General features: G+C 42.5%; 1 protein-coding gene across 10 annotated transcripts; it reads left to right on the forward strand.

The window, feature by feature from the left end:
- Window positions 1-101: 101 nt before the first annotated feature.
- tmpoa (thymopoietin a) lies at window positions 102-19358 on the forward strand. Of its 10 annotated transcripts, none has more exons than XM_030045371.1 (14): window positions 102-688; window positions 5961-6078; window positions 6694-6843; window positions 7668-7807; window positions 11793-11918; window positions 12994-13032; window positions 13354-13482; window positions 13884-14021; window positions 14187-14279; window positions 15000-15047; window positions 15191-15385; window positions 15716-15850; window positions 16282-16382; window positions 17065-19358. In XM_030045371.1, exons 1-14 carry the CDS (start codon window positions 455-457, stop codon window positions 17513-17515), a joined length of 2097 nt encoding a protein of 698 aa, XP_029901231.1. In that variant the 5' UTR covers window positions 102-454; the 3' UTR covers window positions 17516-19358. The 10 variants fall into 10 exon arrangements, with proteins under 10 accessions (XP_029901231.1, XP_029901232.1, XP_029901230.1 ...); XM_030045372.1 differs by having other exon boundaries at window positions 7671-7807; window positions 15713-15850; XM_030045370.1 differs by having other exon boundaries at window positions 104-688; window positions 15713-15850.
- The last annotated feature ends 140 nt before the right edge of the window (window positions 19359-19498 follow it).

Here is a 19498-nt window from a genome sequence, read left to right on the forward strand (position 1 = left end):
ACATTTTCAATTGTTGCGTGCAGTTTTGACCAATGGCGAGGGCTCGTCCAGCAACAGCTGACCAATGGGAGACGTTTGTGGCGTGTACAAACACTTCCGGGTCATCCTCCTTCGGCAGCAGTGCGCCGGTGTCTTCTCACCGCTGCATGTCCACCCACTTCACTTTTTTTCTCCCATCCTTCTGAGTTCAAACACTCAAGAAGAGGAACCGAAACCCCCAGCAACAGCTGAAACGCAAATCGTGTTTATCATTTCGTATGTTTTTTTTTTTCGTTGCAGTAGCATCCCTGCCCTCCATGTTATTTGCCCTGCGAATTAAATCCGATAAGAGGCGCTGGTTAGCCATTTTGCTCGGACCCCCCTCTCAAAGCCTCCACTCGCTCGCTCCACAAATTTGATTTTTGCTGTTATCGACGCGGCAACAAGGCATCGGCGTCCCAACTAATCTGCAGACATGCCGGAGTACCTCGACGACCCGTCTGTGCTCACCAAAGATAAGCTAAAGAGCGAGCTTCTGGCCAACAATGTGGAGCTTCCCAGCGGCAACCCGACGAAAGACGTGTATGTGCAGCTTTATCTCAAGAACCTGACCGTGCAGAACAAGAAAAACGCAACTCTGGACGCTTTCTCCAGCGACGAGGACTTACCGCCACCGGTGGTTTCCAACAGAAGTCGCTCCTCTGGCAGGGTGAGTTCAGCTTTGGTGATTTTTTTTTTTCTTCCCCTACTAAATCTGATGGAGACAAGTGTGACTTTTGCCTGCGCAGATTTTTTTTTTGTTTTGTTTTGCTTTCTTCCTGCCGTGTGGGAAGTGAAACATCTGCGCCCACTCTTTGTCATTCATTCTCTTTTTGTGTGAGAATAAACTACCTTTTTAATGTCACAAGGGACCGCTTAAACCTCGTTAAGGGGCCTCTTGTTGGACCCCAGGCCGGACTTTGAGACCCTCGAAGTAGTAGCCCCGTCATGTGGCTTTAGTTGATGAATCTGTGGCCAAATCCGAAACGCTTCAAGCCCACAACCACATTCACACAACTTCCACTTTCACCAAGACAAAAAAAAAAAAAAAAAAGTTTCCCGCTTGAATTCAGGCTTGTCTGGTGTAAAGCTTCACTATCGTTAGTAAACCACTTTTTGGTATTCAAAACAGTGTAATTAGTATGATCTGTTGCCAAAACAAGCAAGCCCCGGGGCTCTTTTCACTTTTAAACCAGCCAAGATTAGATTTTTAAAATGCAAATTGAATCATCCTGTGTGTTGAGAGCTTCAGGGCCACTTCATGGAGTGGGTGATTTTTATTGTTTTCATGAAGTGGCCTCTCAGACCTTTTATCAACACAGATCAGAGAAAGTACCCCATGCTTCTTGTTTTTCTTATTTATTGATCTGTGAATGAATGAAGCAGCCCTGTGGTTGTTTGCTTCCCGAGGCAGCTGTAGTGGAGTGCCAAAGCTGCATTGCACTTCTCTGGTGGCGAGAGCGAAAAGTCACAGGCTTAAACTCTTATTTGCGTTGGACACGGGTTTCAGTTTCTTGAAATTCCTGTGCCGCCTCTGTTCTTTTAATCATAATAATCCCCCTCTTCCCAGAGACTGCCTGCATATTTCAGAAACCTCAACAAACAGGAGCAGGTCAAAGGCTTTCCCATGAAGCAGAACTTCTAAAAGTTGTGCTCAGCTTTCCATAAGCTGATAGCACTTACTGCACAGTAACAAACAGTATAATATAATATTCAGTCAACAGCTAGAGGAATGAACAGCTGCCTTATGATCGTGTTTTAAAGGTAAACACTTTGTTGTACGGGAAGTTTGATGCATTGTTATATTTCGCCACCCTGTGTTCAAAATCAAAACGATTGATTCTATAAAATTTATAGTCATTATTTGTTTAACCTGGAGGAACTTTTGACCTGCTTCTTGGAATCTGTCTCAGCTTGCAGCGGTGTTTATTTTGATTTAACTGCTACTCTGCACAAGGGCAAGTTTGGACCACAAAGCCTGAATGGAGGGTGTGAACAAAGCACAACTGTAGTAAACAACGAGTTGCAAGGCAAACAGCATGCACGGGACACTTGAGTCCCCATTCATTGCCGTCTGTGGGACTTGACTGTGTGTGGATGTTTGACCCAGTCGCTTGGACAAATTTTAGGTTTATTTTTTGAGTGTGTTTAGTTTTTACACACGATGCCCGGGGGTGGAGTTGAGGCCACCTGACTGGAGGTGTTTGTCTAGTGCGGTGTAGGTCTCCGTCTGTTGTGAGGTGTGGACAGTTTCAGCGATAAATCTTTTATGCATCTTTAGTGAGCAGATGAATGCTGACAGACGCGTGCCTGGTGGAAAGGCAGAAAGCTGCTCTGTGTTATCGTCATTAGACAGTGTCGTGAGTTGATCAAGCGAGGCTATCTGTGTAGTTCTGGAGAGGAAATTTGAATCTTTGAAATGGAAAATAAACATTTGTGATGCAGCTTTTTTGTTATGGGATAAAGGGGAATGCCCAATCGCTACAGAGGAACTGTTTGGCTGTGTTGGTGCCACACTTGAAATTGTATTTACAGATGAAAAGCCGCTTCTAGGTTTGCTGTTGGTTCATGTTATGTAAAAATTTTATGTTTTGGGTAAGTGATAATCTGCAACATAAGGCGTAAGCACTTGTAAAACAAACACTTGTAAAACAAACAGCAAAGTGCAACTTGCTGATTTCAGTTTCTAGTAAAGAATTGGATTATTTTGATGGACTATACAGTATGCCAGTGTGTGATATAATGTCCCCTGAATGCAACACCCAAGATCCAGTTGTCCAACCGTGAATTTTGCAGTTTGCAAAAATAAGTTTATATATGTATTGATCAATATGTTTTGTGCCTCGATGCAAGAAGAGAAAAAGATTGAATCAAACATTTTTCTGCCACTTCTTGGTCCTAACCTGTGTGAGTTTGTCTAGTGTGGTAGAGGCCAACCCAAAAGGCAGCAGGAAATCACCGTTTGAATTTTGTGGGAGAACTGCATTGACCCGAAGGTGTGCACAAGAGGAAAGGTCACCAAAACGGTCAGGGTTCATCCTCTGTGTCGCATTAATCCACCCGCGGATTTTGAAATATGAAATTTTACATTTTGACACCAACTTTTGTCTAATGATGGCGCTAAAAGGAAGGGTCATGGGGTCACCAAAACTGACAGGATTAATCCTCTGTGAGGCAGGGATGTTTTCACCACATTTCATGGCAACCTGTAGCACAGAGTTTGAGATATACAACCTTGAAGTCAAGTGTTAGACAGACGGACTAATTGAACATTCAGAATGCTGCCTGCTTTAGGCTGAGGTTTGAGGGGCTGACCAGGCCCAAGTCCTGGTGCTGCTGGCCTGTTATCCTGCGGGGTTTGGTCTCTTTATTGAGGAAATACTTTGAGGAAGAGGAATGCGTGCTCAGACTGCTACCAAGCAGATGTGTGTGTGTCTGTGTGTGTGTGTTTAGTGTCAAAGAGAGAGGGGCGGGGGAAAGACACAACTCACACATGTAATTTGTTTGGCTTTGAATTGTAAGGCTGTTTTTCTTGTGAAACCCGATACTCTGGCATGTGTGAGTGATAACAGGCGTCAGATAAGAGCTGCAGATGGATGGCGCTGTAAAACCTAAAAGTTAATTCCTGGCATACTCCAATGAAAAGACATACTGTACCTTAAGTAAGAGTAACTTTCAAACAGGGCTGGGCAATATTAGTACTACATCGATCAAGATATGAGACTAGATAACGTCTGGGTTTTTGGATATCATAATATCATGAAGTGTGTTTCCTTCCTGTTTTAGCTGTTCTGTTATTTGCCTCTACCTGCTTGCTCAGCATATTCATATTATAAATCATTCTTTAAAAAAACTCTTGCGTATAAATGTCTTGTAAAGGCATCAACAGTCACCCCTACAATAACTCCACTGTACCAATATCAAGGTATTCAGTCAAAGTTATTGCGATATTTGATTTTGTCCATATTGCCCAGCCCCACTTTGAAAATAAACATTTTCGGGATTCATGTGGAGGACTTTCCCCCTTTTTAAGATGTAACAGAATTGAGTGCACAGCATTTAGTATGTAGTGGTAATGGAGGACAACAAAACTGCAAACATTGGTGGTAAATCCAAATGGAGTGAAAATTATGGTTAACCACACGCAGACCATTCTCTCTCAGCCAAGCAGTTCGTCATTTACCCAGAAAGACACTTGGCACCGCTCGGTTCGAAATTGCATCATCAAGCCACAGATCCTAGCATGTCTGCGCACAAAACTACTCTATCCAGTTGCTTGGGGGAAAATCTGACAGCTTCGGGATGGGATCACTGGGTTTGTATTAAGCTGACTTCACGCAGCGCTGAAAGGGAGTTGTGGGCCGCGGGCCTAGCTATGAGCTCAGGGTCCAGACATGCCTTTAAAGGACAGGGTGTGGTTTTTAGAGCACATGCTTTTTTTTCTTTCTTTATTCCACTTCTCCTGCTTTTCCCCCTGTCTTGGAATGCAGTGATTATGAAACGAGCTTGGCTATGATCCAGACAAAACCCTACTGAGGGCCCACTGTGAGCCAGACTCGTAGTAAGTCAATCCTCCCTCTGTGACTGTGTGGCTCTGTCTTTCTCTCCCGCTGTCTCTCTTCATCCCATCACATGTCATGTGGAATCGATCTCACTGCTGAAGTTAGGCCTACCGCCTCCTTGCATTCCTCGCATTCTCCTACCTGATTTCTTGCCAGCTGAAAACTTTTTAGAGGGTGTCTCCGAGCCTGGAGATATTAAAGCGCAGTTTCTTGGATTGTGTGCGTCAAAAACAAGATACTTCAGCCCCATCTATTGAAATTTAAATGAGTCTTTTCAAGGCCCAGACCTGTATCATATGTTACAGGTAAAACAAGAACATTTCACAGCTCCAGACACAGAACATCCATTGGCTCTCGGCTCCAGTTTTGTTTGTAGAGGACACAGTACTTCATTTCAGAGGCAGTTGGCTTCAAACACAGTGTAATTTCCTGAAGGCAAGTCTGCGAGGGGCCAGTGTAGCAGCTTGTTTACTATCTGTATTCAGGGATTGCCTGCAGCGTTTGGCCGTAAATTGAACAGTACCAAGGCTTTTTTTTTTTTTTTAACAATTTTTTTGGCTCTGTGTCATTGGAAGTAAAAGGAAACTCCTTGCTCCTCGGGTAAAAAACAACCTGCCAAATTGCATGTGCCTTTGTGTGCATGAATGCACATCTCACACGTGCACCCACATATCATCTTGGTGCTCATCCATGAAATGAGGCATGCGTGGAATTCATGAAAACAGTGCATACACCCAAAGTTGTTTTCCCTCCATAAATTTTCATTTTGCTGTGGGCAAAATTCGGTTTGTGCTCATTGAAGGCAGTGCCAGTATGTTTACTAGTGTATGATTAGTAACCTGGTCAACCGGTTTTTGCAACTGTTTGAAAACTCTATAAAAACGAATTTTATGAGGAAAAGTAGTGAAACACATGGCTAAAGTCAAAAGTTGACAAGACGACGTTTTGAGGTCAAAGGGTGGGCGGCTTGCAGGAGTAAAGTGTTAGTTTGGATATCGGCAGCATGCTTTGAGACTTCTGCAGGACAGCACAAGAGAAGAGTCTTTTTGTTAGTCTGGCTGCTGAAACCAGGCAAACAGTCTCACGCCAGAACATTGTGTTCTTGTGGCAGTGGTTAAATGCACTAGCACAATCAAGACACGGGACGATCAGCCCACGTTAAGAGACAAGAATAGCTTAAAAAGTGGCTGGCTGCAGTACTTGGTGAATGCATTGCCATGAGGTTGAAATAAATACATGACCTTAACCTACAAGGGCTTTAGTGCTACCTGGCACAAGTTGACTTTGCACTGTTTTGACTATTTTCTTTACAAAAAAAACAAAACAAAACAGAATTGATCATTACAGTCCCAACTGAGCTGTCCTGACCTCTGTCCACAGAAAGCCACCAGGAAAACAGACAAGGTTCGACCGGAGGATCTGGACGTGACCGAGCTGACTGCTGAGGGCCTGAAGGATGAGCTGCTCAAGTACGGAGTCGACGCAGGGCCGATTGTGGGTGAGTCCATTCAACAAAGACAAGCTTACACATGGTAATGCATTAAGGCAGCATGTGTCCTTTGCTCACAGATGCATGACTGTGGTTCACACTCGTTGATGGGATGTATCATCCTGGTGTTACACAATCCACACAGGTGATGGAATTTACAAGTGGGCTTGACATGTTAGCTGTTTGCACACAGTCTTTGGCGTGTTAAGGTGTAACAACTCTGGAATGAGATTTTAATTTCACTTGACCACATCTGCATCTAACCACACGCTTCTCAGTGTGGCAAAGCGATATTGAACATTTCCAGTTTTTGGCACGCAAGCCTCCATGTGACAAAGAAGTCAATGAGCTCCATCACTGGCAGCCCTGAGGATTCGCTTGCACTGCTGGCATTCAGTATCTTTCCTCAGCTCTTACATGACTAAAATACAAAAAAAAAAAAAAATAACTCAGAATAATGTCAAATGTTGCTTGTGGTTGCAGATTAGCTTTGTATAACCAACTCGGTAATGATTTCTTGGTTTTGAAGTGCAAATTTTCCAAATGGTGACCTCAGAGTGTCAACATGTGAACCTAAGCCGTGCAGCTTGAATTGTTGACTATCACTCCCTCCTCTCCCCCCAGCCTCCACCCGTAAGCTGTATGAGAAGAAACTGCAGAAGCTGATTGATGAAGGTCCTCCGCAGCCTCCGGCGCCCCAGGTGGTTCACACAGAGATCGACGTCAACCACAACGGCAACTCCGACTCGGACCGCTACAGCGACAAGGAGGAAGGTAAATGTCATTCCAGTATTCTTTAACGTTCCCATGGCACTGACCAGTTCCCCAGTGAAGCGAGCCATACGTGTCGTGCTATTTAACAAGAGTAAATGGAGGCACCATCACAGATGACACACAAACCAACCACCAACACCAAGGAACTGTATTTAACCCGAGTCGGCCTACAAGTCAGGACAGAACAGAGTGTAAATTGTAGGTATTGGGTGAAGATACATTATTATGTTGTCATGATGTGTTAAAATGTAATGTTGTAAAATGTAGTTTTTGGTAAGACATTTCAATAGGTACCGGTGTTTGAAGGAGAAATTCAACTGTCTTCACAGCAATATAAAATAGATATTAGAGAGGGAATTAGGATCTGTTTAACTTCCTAATACTAATTCTAACCCATATCTTTGTAATACCCGAATGTAATATGGCACTTTATGCATTAAACAGGTGAAATGTTTGTATATCATTAAAATAGTCAATAAAAATGTTGATTTTCTTATTTAAAAAAAATGGAAATCAGAGTCAGCTAAGAATATTGCAATTGATGCATGTCTACCAATATCCAAGACTAAAAAAAAAAGAGCAGCCTCAGTTTGAAACATAATTTAGGCCTAAACATCGCCAAGTATGACAAAAACTAGAATTATCACACGAAGCACCACAGCTGCATAAAATGACAGAGGACACACTGGAAATGCTGTATTTGGGATTTGGATTTTAATTGTCGAGTTTTTATTTTGTTTACACAAGCAGCTTGAATTTATTAACTGTCTTGAGGATTAAATAGTAAGTGATGAATCATACGTGATTGTACATTGCTTTGGCAGAAGAGACGGCAGTGCCAGAGCCAATACCTGAGCCAGAACCTGAACCGGTGCCTGAGCCGGCTCCAGTGGTGGAGAGGCCGCTCAGGAGCCGAGGGAAGACACCCGTCACCACCCGGACACGCAGCAGCCAGCACAACAAGGTGAGACCCCAAACGGTAGTAGGCCTGCGTCAACATTATTGCAGCGTTCTGTTCGCATATAACAAAAAATGGCTGCTGTCCGTCCACAAACCTTGGATCAGGCACAGACCCTAGCAAAGTGTTCCTTGAGTTTGCGTTAAATTTAGAGTCTTGTATGCATGTTGGACACTTTGAACGGGAATTTATCTGCTGACTGAGAATGATTTTGGTGGCTGTTAGAGATTGGCATCTTCTTGGCATATTTTAGATTTGGTCCTCGAGGAGTAATTGTGACACACAGTGTTGCTTTACGACTGAAACTGTTACTTGTTATTGTGGCCCATGAAAGTCAAAGGCAAAGTTTGTCACTAGAGAGGTGTTTCCACAATCCTTTACTGAAGGTGGAGGTGTCTGTGCATGCCCTAAAACGAATTCAGACATACCCCGGGCCAGCTAGAATCTGTACTTTACTGATCTGACAGCCAATTCTGTCAACTGGCGGGATTTGGCTGCGTTGTACTTTTCATATCATTACCACCAACCCTGCCAGTCACTGAAGTATTTTTAATTTATTTTGAAAAGGTGAGGACTATTTGCATATTCATATCCATGCATACTTAAGGAGCGCAAAATGTGGTTTTATATGTGAGCTGTTTAAGGCATGAAGGGTGTTGGTTTTGTTTTGTTTTTTTCCCATGTGGAAAAAAAAACTACCAAATGTAATATTGATGAACAGAGAATTTTTTGAGGGGTTTAGTTAATGGTTGGAGTGGGACTTAAACATCTACTTGTTGGTGCCAAAGTTAATTCCTGTGCTGATTTTATTGATCCTTTGCTGATGAAATGTGTCGATAGAAATTGTGTTGTTCTCATCTAGCCGTAAAATATACTAAATGATACTTCTGCTACTTTGCTTTAGCAACACAATTGCTTAACGTCATGTCAGTGAAACTTGTTTGAATTTGAATTTGATCACAGTGATTTAGATGAACCGACTGTGTCATTCCAGTACTCGGCTAGCAAGATAAACCTGAATGATACCGGATATATTAACAATATCGTTTCTGGTGAAATTAGAGGTTGCAGAGCCCTTTGATTAAAAGGAAGTTGAAAAGTTTTTGGCATGCTGCCTTATGTTTCTTTTTCTTTGGTTGTGTGTTTGTTTTCTTTTGCAAACTATCTCTTGCACAGCATCAGTTAACATCCACCAGTGCCTGATAATATCACAATCTGTGAAAGACCTTTATCATTTGATAGTATTGCAAATAACATACCCACTGTCATTTGCCTGTTTCTATAACATAAGTTTATGTGCTCAACCCAGTAGCACAAGTGATACATACATATCCCATATTATTTAAATTTCACGTCTCAGAAATAGGAATATTTGGACACACATTATAAATTTTAAATGTGAAAAAATGTGTTGTCCTGCTTTGCGTTCATGGACACATTCCAGATCACATTCACTTGGCAGAGGAAGCCAAATAATCTCTCTGCTGGCATGAGCCACCATACTGAACCTTTTCCAAAGGAAGCATCCAAAGATGATGATGACTGTAATATCTCGAGTAATTTCTCAGTGTCCACCTTAAAGGTGTTGTGATCAGAACGTTGGCAGTTGATAGCAATGCCAGCAAAACAACCAGCTGAGGAGTTAACACTCGATTGTGGTATAAAACAGATTTTTTTCATACGTTTTGAGTCAGCACAACCACGAGACGTCCTTGATCATACAGTCATAACTGTGCACAAAAAAAGTTAGGCTGATAGGCTCAGTAGTATGCTAAATTAGCTGCAGACACATACATGCACAGACAGACTCATACAACCAAACGCAATTTCCCCTCCAGGCATGACAGAGGTAATTAGAGCTATATGAATTGTACTGTTGTAACAGTACAATGGTATGATTATGTGCTCTCTTTTTTGATTTACAGTACCATAAGCATGACTGCAACTTCAAGTATTTCAGTGTTAAAACATGCAGGCTAAAGCGTCATTTGAATAAGAACACTGAGTGAAAGAGTGAATGATCAAGTTCTGTTGATATTACAGATACAAAAAACACTATTATTGGAATAATTTTGACATTCATGTAGTTCCTACGTATTAATTCTTGTTGGGCTACCATTCAGCCTTTGCGGTCTGTGAAGTGCGTGCACCTTAATTTCCAAGATGAGGCAGGTAGTGTAGGCCGCAGCCCAGCTGGTTTTGATTAAGCCACTTCCCCTGGACAAAGGCAAAGGAAGTGGTTTCATTTTATTGGACTCAGCAGTCACACCCAGCGCTGTCCGTGCCTGTATGTCTAACCTCTGCATCGCTCCCGCTCTGCGCGTGTCAGACTCAAAGCACATGATACGGATTAGCTGTTTTTACCCGACTGCTGGATGCTTTCGACTCCTTCACGCTCTGACTTCTTCCTTCATTTCCCTTTTCATCCCATAGTTTCCTATAGCCCGGCCCTGTTCTTTCTTATCTCCACCCGCCCTCTTCTTCCTCTTCATAACATATGTGCAGCTCACTCATTGCCAGTATATCCATACAGTTGTTATTGCATTGTAAAGCCTGGGCAATGTATCCATATCAGCGCTCGCCATCTCTCTCCATCTAATTTGCACAGTAGGCATTCAGAAGTTATAGATCCTAGTGGAAATTTTCATCTAGCCTATAAGGTTACCGGCTGTGAAAACGCTCCCAGGCAAATACGAAAGGCTGTCCTAAATTCTTGTGCAAATGTGAAGGGTGAAATTAAATTGTGTAGACTAGTGTGTAGGCTACAAGTGCTGTTTATTGCTATTTGTTTGCCCCCACCCCCCTCGTGACTTGGTGGTTGTGCGCAGCTCCCCCTGCTGCTGAGATGGTAAACATGCACCTGTTGAGCCGAGTCTTGGAAATATGCAAGGCATGTGAAAACTCTGGTGTGCCAACAATAATCGCGTAGCTGCTCTGTACCAGGTGTTCAGATGCCTGTGGAGGTGGGGGGCTACAGGTGTGTGTGTGTGTGTGTGTGTGCACGTGCAAACACGTTTTCCCTCCCTTTTTTTCCTTTCATGCTCTGGATTTTTTAGAAGAGTAGTAGTAGCAGCAGCCGTCGTGGTACAGCTAGAATACAGTACATTAGTAGATTAAATTACTTGTACATTACAGTCGGTTACATAATTACATCAAGTCAACAAACTTAACTTAAAATAAGGTTGGAGGCAGGCTGTTTGTTCTTCCCCTATTTCTCCCCTAAAAGATGTTTTTTTTCCCAGTCTGTGTTTATTCTTTATTACATTATTCCTGCATTGTTTTCATCCCTTCAAGGAAAAAAAAACATTCACTGTCAGTGGTAATTGATTCATACTTACACAATAGGCAAAATAGCTTCCACAGAGTTGAAAATTTAAAAAAAAACAACTGTCCAAGCTAAACAGTACATCACAGTAAAGACAAAACTACACTTTGTCTTCTCTGAGTTTGTTTTAGCATTTTTGTCGTGCCCTGGTAAAGTCTCATATCAGTGTGCACATCCCAAGAAGTATTTATCATTGGACCAGAGAAATAACTCCAGGGGTTGATTGGATAAACGAAGCCAGAGGGTGCGCATGTCACAGAGTAAACATAGAGCACAGGCGAAACCTATAACCAGCCGCTGACATTCATTGCAATTACATTACGCTACTGTATACTTACCTGTCAGTCACCTGACGCCGACAGGAAGAAATGGAAGTCTGCCAGAACATAATCTCATGTCACAAAAGCATGTCGTTTTACAGATGTAATTATCACATCTGTGTCTCTGTATGTGACAGTGTCTTTTGTTAGCGAGGACAGCAGTTCATCTCAGAAAACACTTCACACTGTAAAGTTTTTATTTTAAAAATCCCAAATCAAATAAAGTTACATATGACATGCACTGGAAAAAATTGAGTGAATGAATGAATGAAGGGAAATGTGACCCTTGGTGTAAGCTTTAATATGATACCAGTATTTTACTTTCTTTATTTTACTGTGTGTGCAGATGTATCAGCTGGTGGATAATGTTGATGAGGATGATGATGAAGAGGTGCCTGTCGTGAGTGTAAGGCGCAGATCCAGAAGGCTGTCCAGTAACGTGGTGCAGACCCTCTCCTCCTGCCTTGACTCTGTAATATGACCCATTGATTTTAAAAAAGAAAAAACAAACAAACGCACTGGTGTACGGTCCGCCACTTTATTGCACGTTGACAAAGGAATTTTAATCAAACCATTACATCACAGAGCACGGCAGCTGACTCTCGTGTTTGGGTATTTTCCTCCACTTTTACATCTTGTTCGCACGTGGTCACAGAGGGTGTATATGCACATGTGCAGCTCTCCCTCTCTCTCTGTCTTTCAACATTGGATGCTGTGTTTCTTCTGCTCAATCAACGGTGGTTGCTCCCCCTGTTGGAAAATTGTCCTCTCTACAAGATGATAAAATAGCTATTATTATTATCATGTCAACAAAGTTTACGGTCCCTTCAAAACAGAGCAATATGGGGGCAATGTTAAACTGTCCTTGTACCCTAATATAAGCACACAAATATAACATGCTTTAGAATTGCATGCAGTTATTCAGGAGGGACTGGATTTGGAGATTAACTCATCACGTCCCTGCACAACTGTGTGTAAACGTGTGTATCTTGTGTGAATATGTCACATGAGCGTACACCCAGACACAGAGTACTTGCAAAAGTGGGTGCTGAATCCCCTAACCAGTATGGAAATTATTAAGGAATAGCAAATAACACCGAAATTAAGCTTTTTCAGTTGTTTATTCAGCAACAAGAGAAAGGTAATTCTCCTTGGTGCAGCTGTGGCAGTGATGTACCTAGCCTGTTTTTGTTTCTTCCATTCATTTTACAGTGAAAAAAAGTTTTAATGAAATATTTAACAATACAGCACACTCATTTTTGCACCACCTGGACCGAAGCATAGTTGAATAGATGCACAGTGAATAGTGCTGTATTGCAAGAGCAGTTTACAGGAGCTTTTTTTTTAAATATATTGATGCTTTCAGCTGTTTTTCATCTGTCCTTGAGGTACGCTCTCTGGTTATTTCCATAGAGGGGGGGGCCGCACCATGCTTGACTCTTAAAGCATGAGTATGCACCATAAATTTGTGTTCCAGATGACATCCTTTGAATTGGTAGTTACGCTCTCATACAGCTGATACATCAACTTTGTTATTGACTCACCAGGATATGCCAACTCCTGTAATTCCTCACAGCCAGTCAAAGGTCAGTTAGCATCAAATGAACTTCATCTTCATCGATCTCCCTTGATGCATCACTGCTGACTTCCATTTTCTAACCATCAACACTTAATTTTCCATCGTTTTACTCTCCCTCTTCACATCCAGTTCACTTTTTTTTCATGTCCTTTACACTTTTCCCATCTCCCACTTTGTTTCTCCTTTTTAAGTCCTGTCTTTGCATTGTGTGTACCTTTTTTCTGTTTCTTTTTTATCCTCTTTCTTTAGCTCTCTAATTGTCTTTTTATCTGTTCTCCTTTCTTCACCTTGTCTCTTTCCTCATCTCTGTCGATCCCCCTCCCATCAGATTGTACCTAAGGATCTCAGGCCTGTGTGGACAGAGCAGATCCAGGTGGAGTCTAACAGGAAAGTTCACCACAGGCTGGTTAGTCCAGCTCAGGCCAACTCTCCTCCCACGTCCTCTCGACCTTCTCAGGTAGCTCTAGGCCATGGCACGGCCGATAGGAGACACTTTGGCTGTTTGCTCTTTCACTAGGTTTGAAAAGGTGTAGTCACTGGTGTGTTTGCTAACATCAGTGGACACGGTGAGGGGATGGGGGTTTTCCCTCGAGGGCAAGGCTGTCTCACGTCATCTCTTCTCAAAATGCACCCTTGGAAATGAGTCGTTCGGCTTGAGTTGGGGAATGTCATGTCGGTTCGGTTTATTATTCAAAGTGGTGAAGTGTGATGGTCACAAACATGCATAGGCTTACCGTCACTCATTTTTTGTCACCACTCACCTGGAGGCTTTGAGGCTATTTCACTGTTCCCGGATTGCACTTTGCACCGTTTAGTGAAAATTCTCTGCTTCTTTGACTCATCGACGTGGCTTCCCAGGGTCCCACAGGGGAGGCTCTGTCCTCTAACATGAGCGAGAGGTGTGTCGCCCTCAAACCAAGGCAGCCTCCGCCAGTGAAGACACCCATCAGCAGCCACCCCAGGGGCCACAGAGCTCCTGAGAGCCCCCGCCTGAAGGTCCTCTCTATTAAGTTCTGGGTGTAATATGGATATTTTACAAGAGACAGGGAACCATTTCAAGTAGTTGTAGGCAATTCTGACTCGTAGATACAAAGACACACTTGATCTAACTGGGGGGAAAAAATGGCCTATTTTTTTTTTTGGTGTATTTCAAACCTGTAGCTCCATGAGGAAGAACCGGACGTTCCTCCTCCCAAACTGATTAAAGCCTCCTCTTGTCAGGCAGAAGCTTTACTCAACACCGCTCTGCTAGAGGTTAGCCTCACCTCTGCTCTCACTGAACCTATTCTCACCTCTTATAGGATCCTCGGCAAAAGATGAAGTTACATTTAAAAAGTTGAATTGACAGGCTTGATATTAATAAGCACCTCAGCAGGGTAAAGCACACTGTAATGACAATAATAATAATAATCTTTTGTGCTATTGTTAGTCTATACATAATGTACAATAAAACAAATACCTGAAATCCTTCAAATTCAACTTGTATATACATTTGGTTGGCATAATGTGTGAAGTGAATGAATATTTGGATTATTTTTGGGGGGGCCTTGCTGTCTCCTGCCATCAGTCCATCTATAGACAAATTCTGTCATTGTTTGCATAACCAAAAAGAAAATGATCTGAATTTTTAAGAGTGAACTCGGCCACATCCCCACCTATTTTAGGGCATTCTTGGCATGGTGTAAGTTGGGGGATTTCTGGGCTATGACATAGGTTACATGGAACAACAGACCCGATTAATTGATTAATATTACAATATAAATTAATGGCACTGAATGTTTTGTCTTTTTTTTTTTTGCGCTCACTTAATTTGCTACCCAGATAATGACCTTGTCACAGCTGGTGGGGTGTTTGGTGTGTTTTCTTTCATCTGTTAACGTTTTTGTATTCATCACCGTCATCACAATCCAAATGCTCAAATCATTTTTTTTTTATTTTTTATCTTGCTTTGTTTTATTTCTCTTGGCATCTCAGGAACCAGAGCAAACTGTTAAATCAACAGGACAGAGGCCAGTGGCTGTGGTGTGTAAAATTTTAATTTGAGTGAATCCTCACTGTTGAACCGAATCCAATCCAGTGCAGTGCTGCGAGATAAGAATCTGGGCCGGTGATTTTCGGATGTTTTACTTCTTTTTTTTTTTTTTTTTCCCCCTCATGTGCGCAAGTTAAAGGGCGTGTCCGACGAGCCAAGGCTGGCCAACAAGCCCTCCAGGCCGTCATCCCCTTTGGTTTATCTGTCCAGAATCGACCCGGTCACCTTTAGCCCAATGTGCGACATCTCGCCCGTCAAGGATCGGGAATCTCAGGCATCTGTCTCTGACCGGCCTGAATCTAGGGCCAGTGGTGGATCTGTAGTAGTGGTATCACTGAAGTTCTCATGTTTGATATTTGATATATTTTTTTGGGGTCCTCCACATGTGCACGCTTGGATCGCCACTCGTCTCTGAATGGTGCTTTGTTTTCAGTTTGGGTGGTGTGATTGAATCTAACAGAGTTGAACCTCACACGGTGTAGTTCAGAACAAATGGTGGTTGATAATGAATTGGGCATCTGTGTTTTGAGTTTGTCACGGTGTGTGTGTGTGTGCAGCTGCCCGTGGTTCCTGTGGGCACAGTTGTGTGACAGCTGAATCGTGGGGTTTTCTAACCTTTTCAGTTGCGCAGACAATCACACACAATGTCTCTTAGCAGGAGAATCGTGTGCCTCAAGACGCCCAGCTGCTTAAAGGGAGGCAGCAAAAAATCACACCCTTCCTCTCCACTTTCAGCCCGGTCAGGACTGGTAGTAGTGTGGCCTTGGTTTCCAAAGACCCGTGGCTCAAAGAGGTAGCTTCACCTGTGCAAATTATCTCTGTTGCACACCAGAGTTTGAAGGGTGGTGATGGATGTATTGGTTTTGTGTGTGCATATGTGTGTGTGTCACATTCTCACAATGTGGTTTTGCAGCAAACATGGTGGTTGTCTCGGGGTTTTGTTTGAAGTGGTCACATGGGCAGAGCACTGTGGTGTCCAATATCAGGCAGCGAGCCCTCTGGTGGTTGGTAGATGCACCTGCAGGTGACTGGAGTTAGAAAGACAATACTGGAGGTAAATGGTTGGATTCATCCTTTTGCATTTGAATCCACTAAAAACTCAGTAAGGAATGCAGTAAGGAGTGTAATGCCTTTTTCCTCGTATGTCAGTGTTGGAACCATGCTTAATGTGTGACTTAATGTGTGTGTGTGTGTGTGTGTGTGTGTGTGTGTGTGTGTGTGTAGGTGGAGAAGATAGCCGCCAGTGAACAGACCCCGAGAGTGGATGAGAGAGATGTTCTTAAGGAGATGTTCCCCAATGAAATAAACACTCCAACAGGAATCAGGTGAGTAACAAACACACACACACACACTCATCAGCATTTATATACGAGCACACCCTTGTTTCTTATCATGACAATCCTACAAGCAAATCATTGAGTCAGAGAGAGATGCCCAACACTCAAATACTAATTTTGAATTCAGAGGAGCACGCTGATGAACACCTTGGGGTGAAACACTGAATCATTATTCGTACTCTCCTCCTCTCTTTCTGTTCCTGCATGCTCCTCTCATCCTATAATCAAATGGTAATAAGACCTTGGACCTCATTGTGTTTTTCTCTCCATTTTATCTCTTGAAATGTTCAGCAGCAAAATGCTTTTACTTCAATGGGAATTTACACATGGCAGCAATCGACTGTCACCGCCAGTCCCTTCAGTGACACATAAGCGTGTACCCAGTTAGTGATATACAGTATAGTACTGTAGCTCTGCCCTGTGGTGCTGTAGGTTCCTTTGAGTGCCACATATTAAGCAGGAACTTAAAAAAAAATTTAAAAAGTGGAACTGAAAGTGCATGCTTGGCAAACTGAAAATCCAAAGTTCCTGTTTTTTAGTGCCAAAGAAGTGCCAAACTGTTTGGTGTCATGTCAGGGGGAAAGGGTTTCATGTGTAGTAAGTGTTCACAGAGACAAAAATAGTCAACCTCTCATCAAGAAACACTTACAATTACACTCCTCTGTTTTAGCGCCACCTGTCGGCGGCCAATTCGAGGTGCAGCCGGCCGCCCACTGAAGTCCATCGACCTCTGGAACGACGAGAACTTCCTGCGTTCCCCGAAAAGCATCAAGACCACCACCACCACCTCCTCCTCCTCCTACACAGAGAGCCGCCACAGAATCCCCAACCTGGCCCCCTCCACTCCCTCCTCCTCCTCTTCCTCCTCCTCCTCTTCTTCCTCTTCCTCCTCCTCCTCCTCCTCCTCAGCCAGGCTAGTATCTGCAGCTCCCCCTGCAGGCCAGACCAAAGCAGCACGCCGCAGCCTGTCACTGTGGATAAAGCTGTTCCTCCTGATCATAGTGGCCGCCTTCCTGTTCTTCGTCTACCAGGCCATGGAAACCAACGCCATCAACCCGTTCGGAGGCTCGGATACAGAACAGGCCAGCAGCGACGGTGCAACAGCGGCCGCTGGCAAGTAAAGCGAGGGAGGAAGCGGTTTTTGGAATAAAAGAGGCCAACCAGCTTCTTTTGTTTTTTTAATGTGTGAATTGGCATTGTTGCCATTCTGTTTATGGGCGCTGTGAAATTACGATCTACATCATCGCCCTTCCTACTCAATATTTTTTCCTCATGTTTTTCTCTTTTTTTTTTTTTTTTTTTTTTTTTTAGTGTAATTTTTTCCCCTCATCTATACGTCTGTTCAGTTCAGAGTGAATACGTCAAAGAGTAGCAATGTAGCTGTCTCAGTGACACTTCAAGGATCTCCATGACACATTGTGAAAGGACATTGCCGGGTTCTGTTATCGTCGTATTGGTCCATCCTTGACCCTTCCCTCTTGCAGTCTGTGAGGTTAAGAGAAAGCCAGTCACTAAACCATGCTCACAAACACAGTAGCTTTGAGAGAATTACGTGGACTTACTTTTATCGCCATGTTATTTTCATGTAATACTTGCATGGTGTGGTTGTGTGTGTGTGTGTGTGCGTGCGTATGATTGGATGTGTGCAAGGTTGAGAGAAATATATTTTTCACACTTTGCCTTAGTGTCTGTCTCTGTCAGCTGTTAGAGAAATAGCCTTGAAGATGGAATTTGAAACTGTAATTTTGTTTTTGTATCGGACCATCTTTGTTAATGAGACAGGGAGGCTTATTATAACCCAAATGCTTATAAATCTTCTGAAAACCTACACCAATATTTTCTTATTTTCTCTTGTTTTGAAAGAATGAAATTATTATGTCCCAGTGTATTCCACTTAATTCTGTATTCACTGTCCGAAGTAATAAATATCCACTCAATAAACTATTATATTGTTTCTGTGGCTGAAAGAGCATTTTATTTATGTGGAAACAATTTGTTCCCAGAACTTTGATTACCAGCCTCTCCAGGACTTTAATTAACTTTATGCATTCATAACGTCTGTTTTGTCAAAATTTACACTTCACAGGCAAAATTATAAATCATAAATTCCTCTTCCTGCACTTTCACTGCAGGAAATTCTGTTTTATCAGACTACAAATTAAAAAAAAAAAAAAAAAATTGGATTTTTGCTACCATGATCAGTCTGATCAAAGCCTCAGTCCAGCAGCAATGTGTCCCATTTTTCCCTGTTAAGCAATGTCTAGATATTTTTTTTTTTTTTAGATTTTACAAATTCCAACTTCAACCTGATGTACTTTTGTTTTCAATAATGACCGAATACGTGAAATGGCTAATCTTGAAGGCACTGGCATGCAAGGGCTAAAACTAAAGGCTATGATGTGTATTGTGGATTTATCTGACCTGTACCAAGATGAGGAATCAGCATTGATCATATCGCACAATTTCAAGCTAAGACATATTTAAACATTTACCAAGCTGATTTGTAAAGTTTAATTGAGGTTACATGTACCTGGATTGAAGCTTTATTGTGCTTTGAAGAGAAAGAAATGAGCCAAAGGCAGGTTTCCACCACAGTGGACAGCAACGTCAATATGAGCTTGACTATTAATCCGCATAACGGGACCGGCTGCGAGTCAAACAGCATTCAAATCCTCAAGTGCTGATGTCTGAGATGTAATGTCGGGAGGCGTAAATCTTTTGTCATTTTTGTATTTTCAGTATTCCAAATGTGAAGTTCAACCCTTATCCATAATAGTGAATTAAGGATCGAAACCATCAGGCGTTTGTGATCTGTCTACAAGAAGCACTGTCAAAAAAAAAAAAAGATGTGTAATTTTCCTTTATTGACTGCATTGTTGTAAACGAGGGATTTTAACTGACTTGTGTTTTCAATCTTGTTTCACCCATGTATAAAATGTCAGTGAATAAACTTTATATCTTGTATAGTGTCATTGTTTTGTACGTGTGAGTGAGACAGTAAGGTAAAGCCACACTGCCCTCCTGTTACTCACCCTTGTGCCCTCTAACCTGTGACCTTTATAATCCCAGAACAGTGTGCAACAGCTCTGCAAAACTGACTTTGC

Source organism: Myripristis murdjan, chromosome 23, assembly GCF_902150065.1.
Source record: "Myripristis murdjan chromosome 23, fMyrMur1.1, whole genome shotgun sequence".
Lineage (NCBI taxonomy): Eukaryota > Metazoa > Chordata > Actinopteri > Holocentriformes > Holocentridae > Myripristis > Myripristis murdjan.

Excerpts from the sequence above, each read along its gene's own strand:
- tmpoa (XM_030045370.1), top strand. The coding sequence starts at position 455 with ATGCCGGAGTACCTCGACGACCCGTCTGTGCTCACCAAAGATAAGCTA. Across the intron at positions 6,844-7,667 it reads CTACAGCGACAAGGAGGAAG|AAGAGACGGCAGTGCCAGAG; the intron begins GTAAATGTCATT and ends TTGCTTTGGCAG. Across the intron at positions 15,048-15,190 it reads GACAGAGGCCAGTGGCTGTG|TTAAAGGGCGTGTCCGACGA; the intron begins GTGTGTAAAATT and ends CATGTGCGCAAG.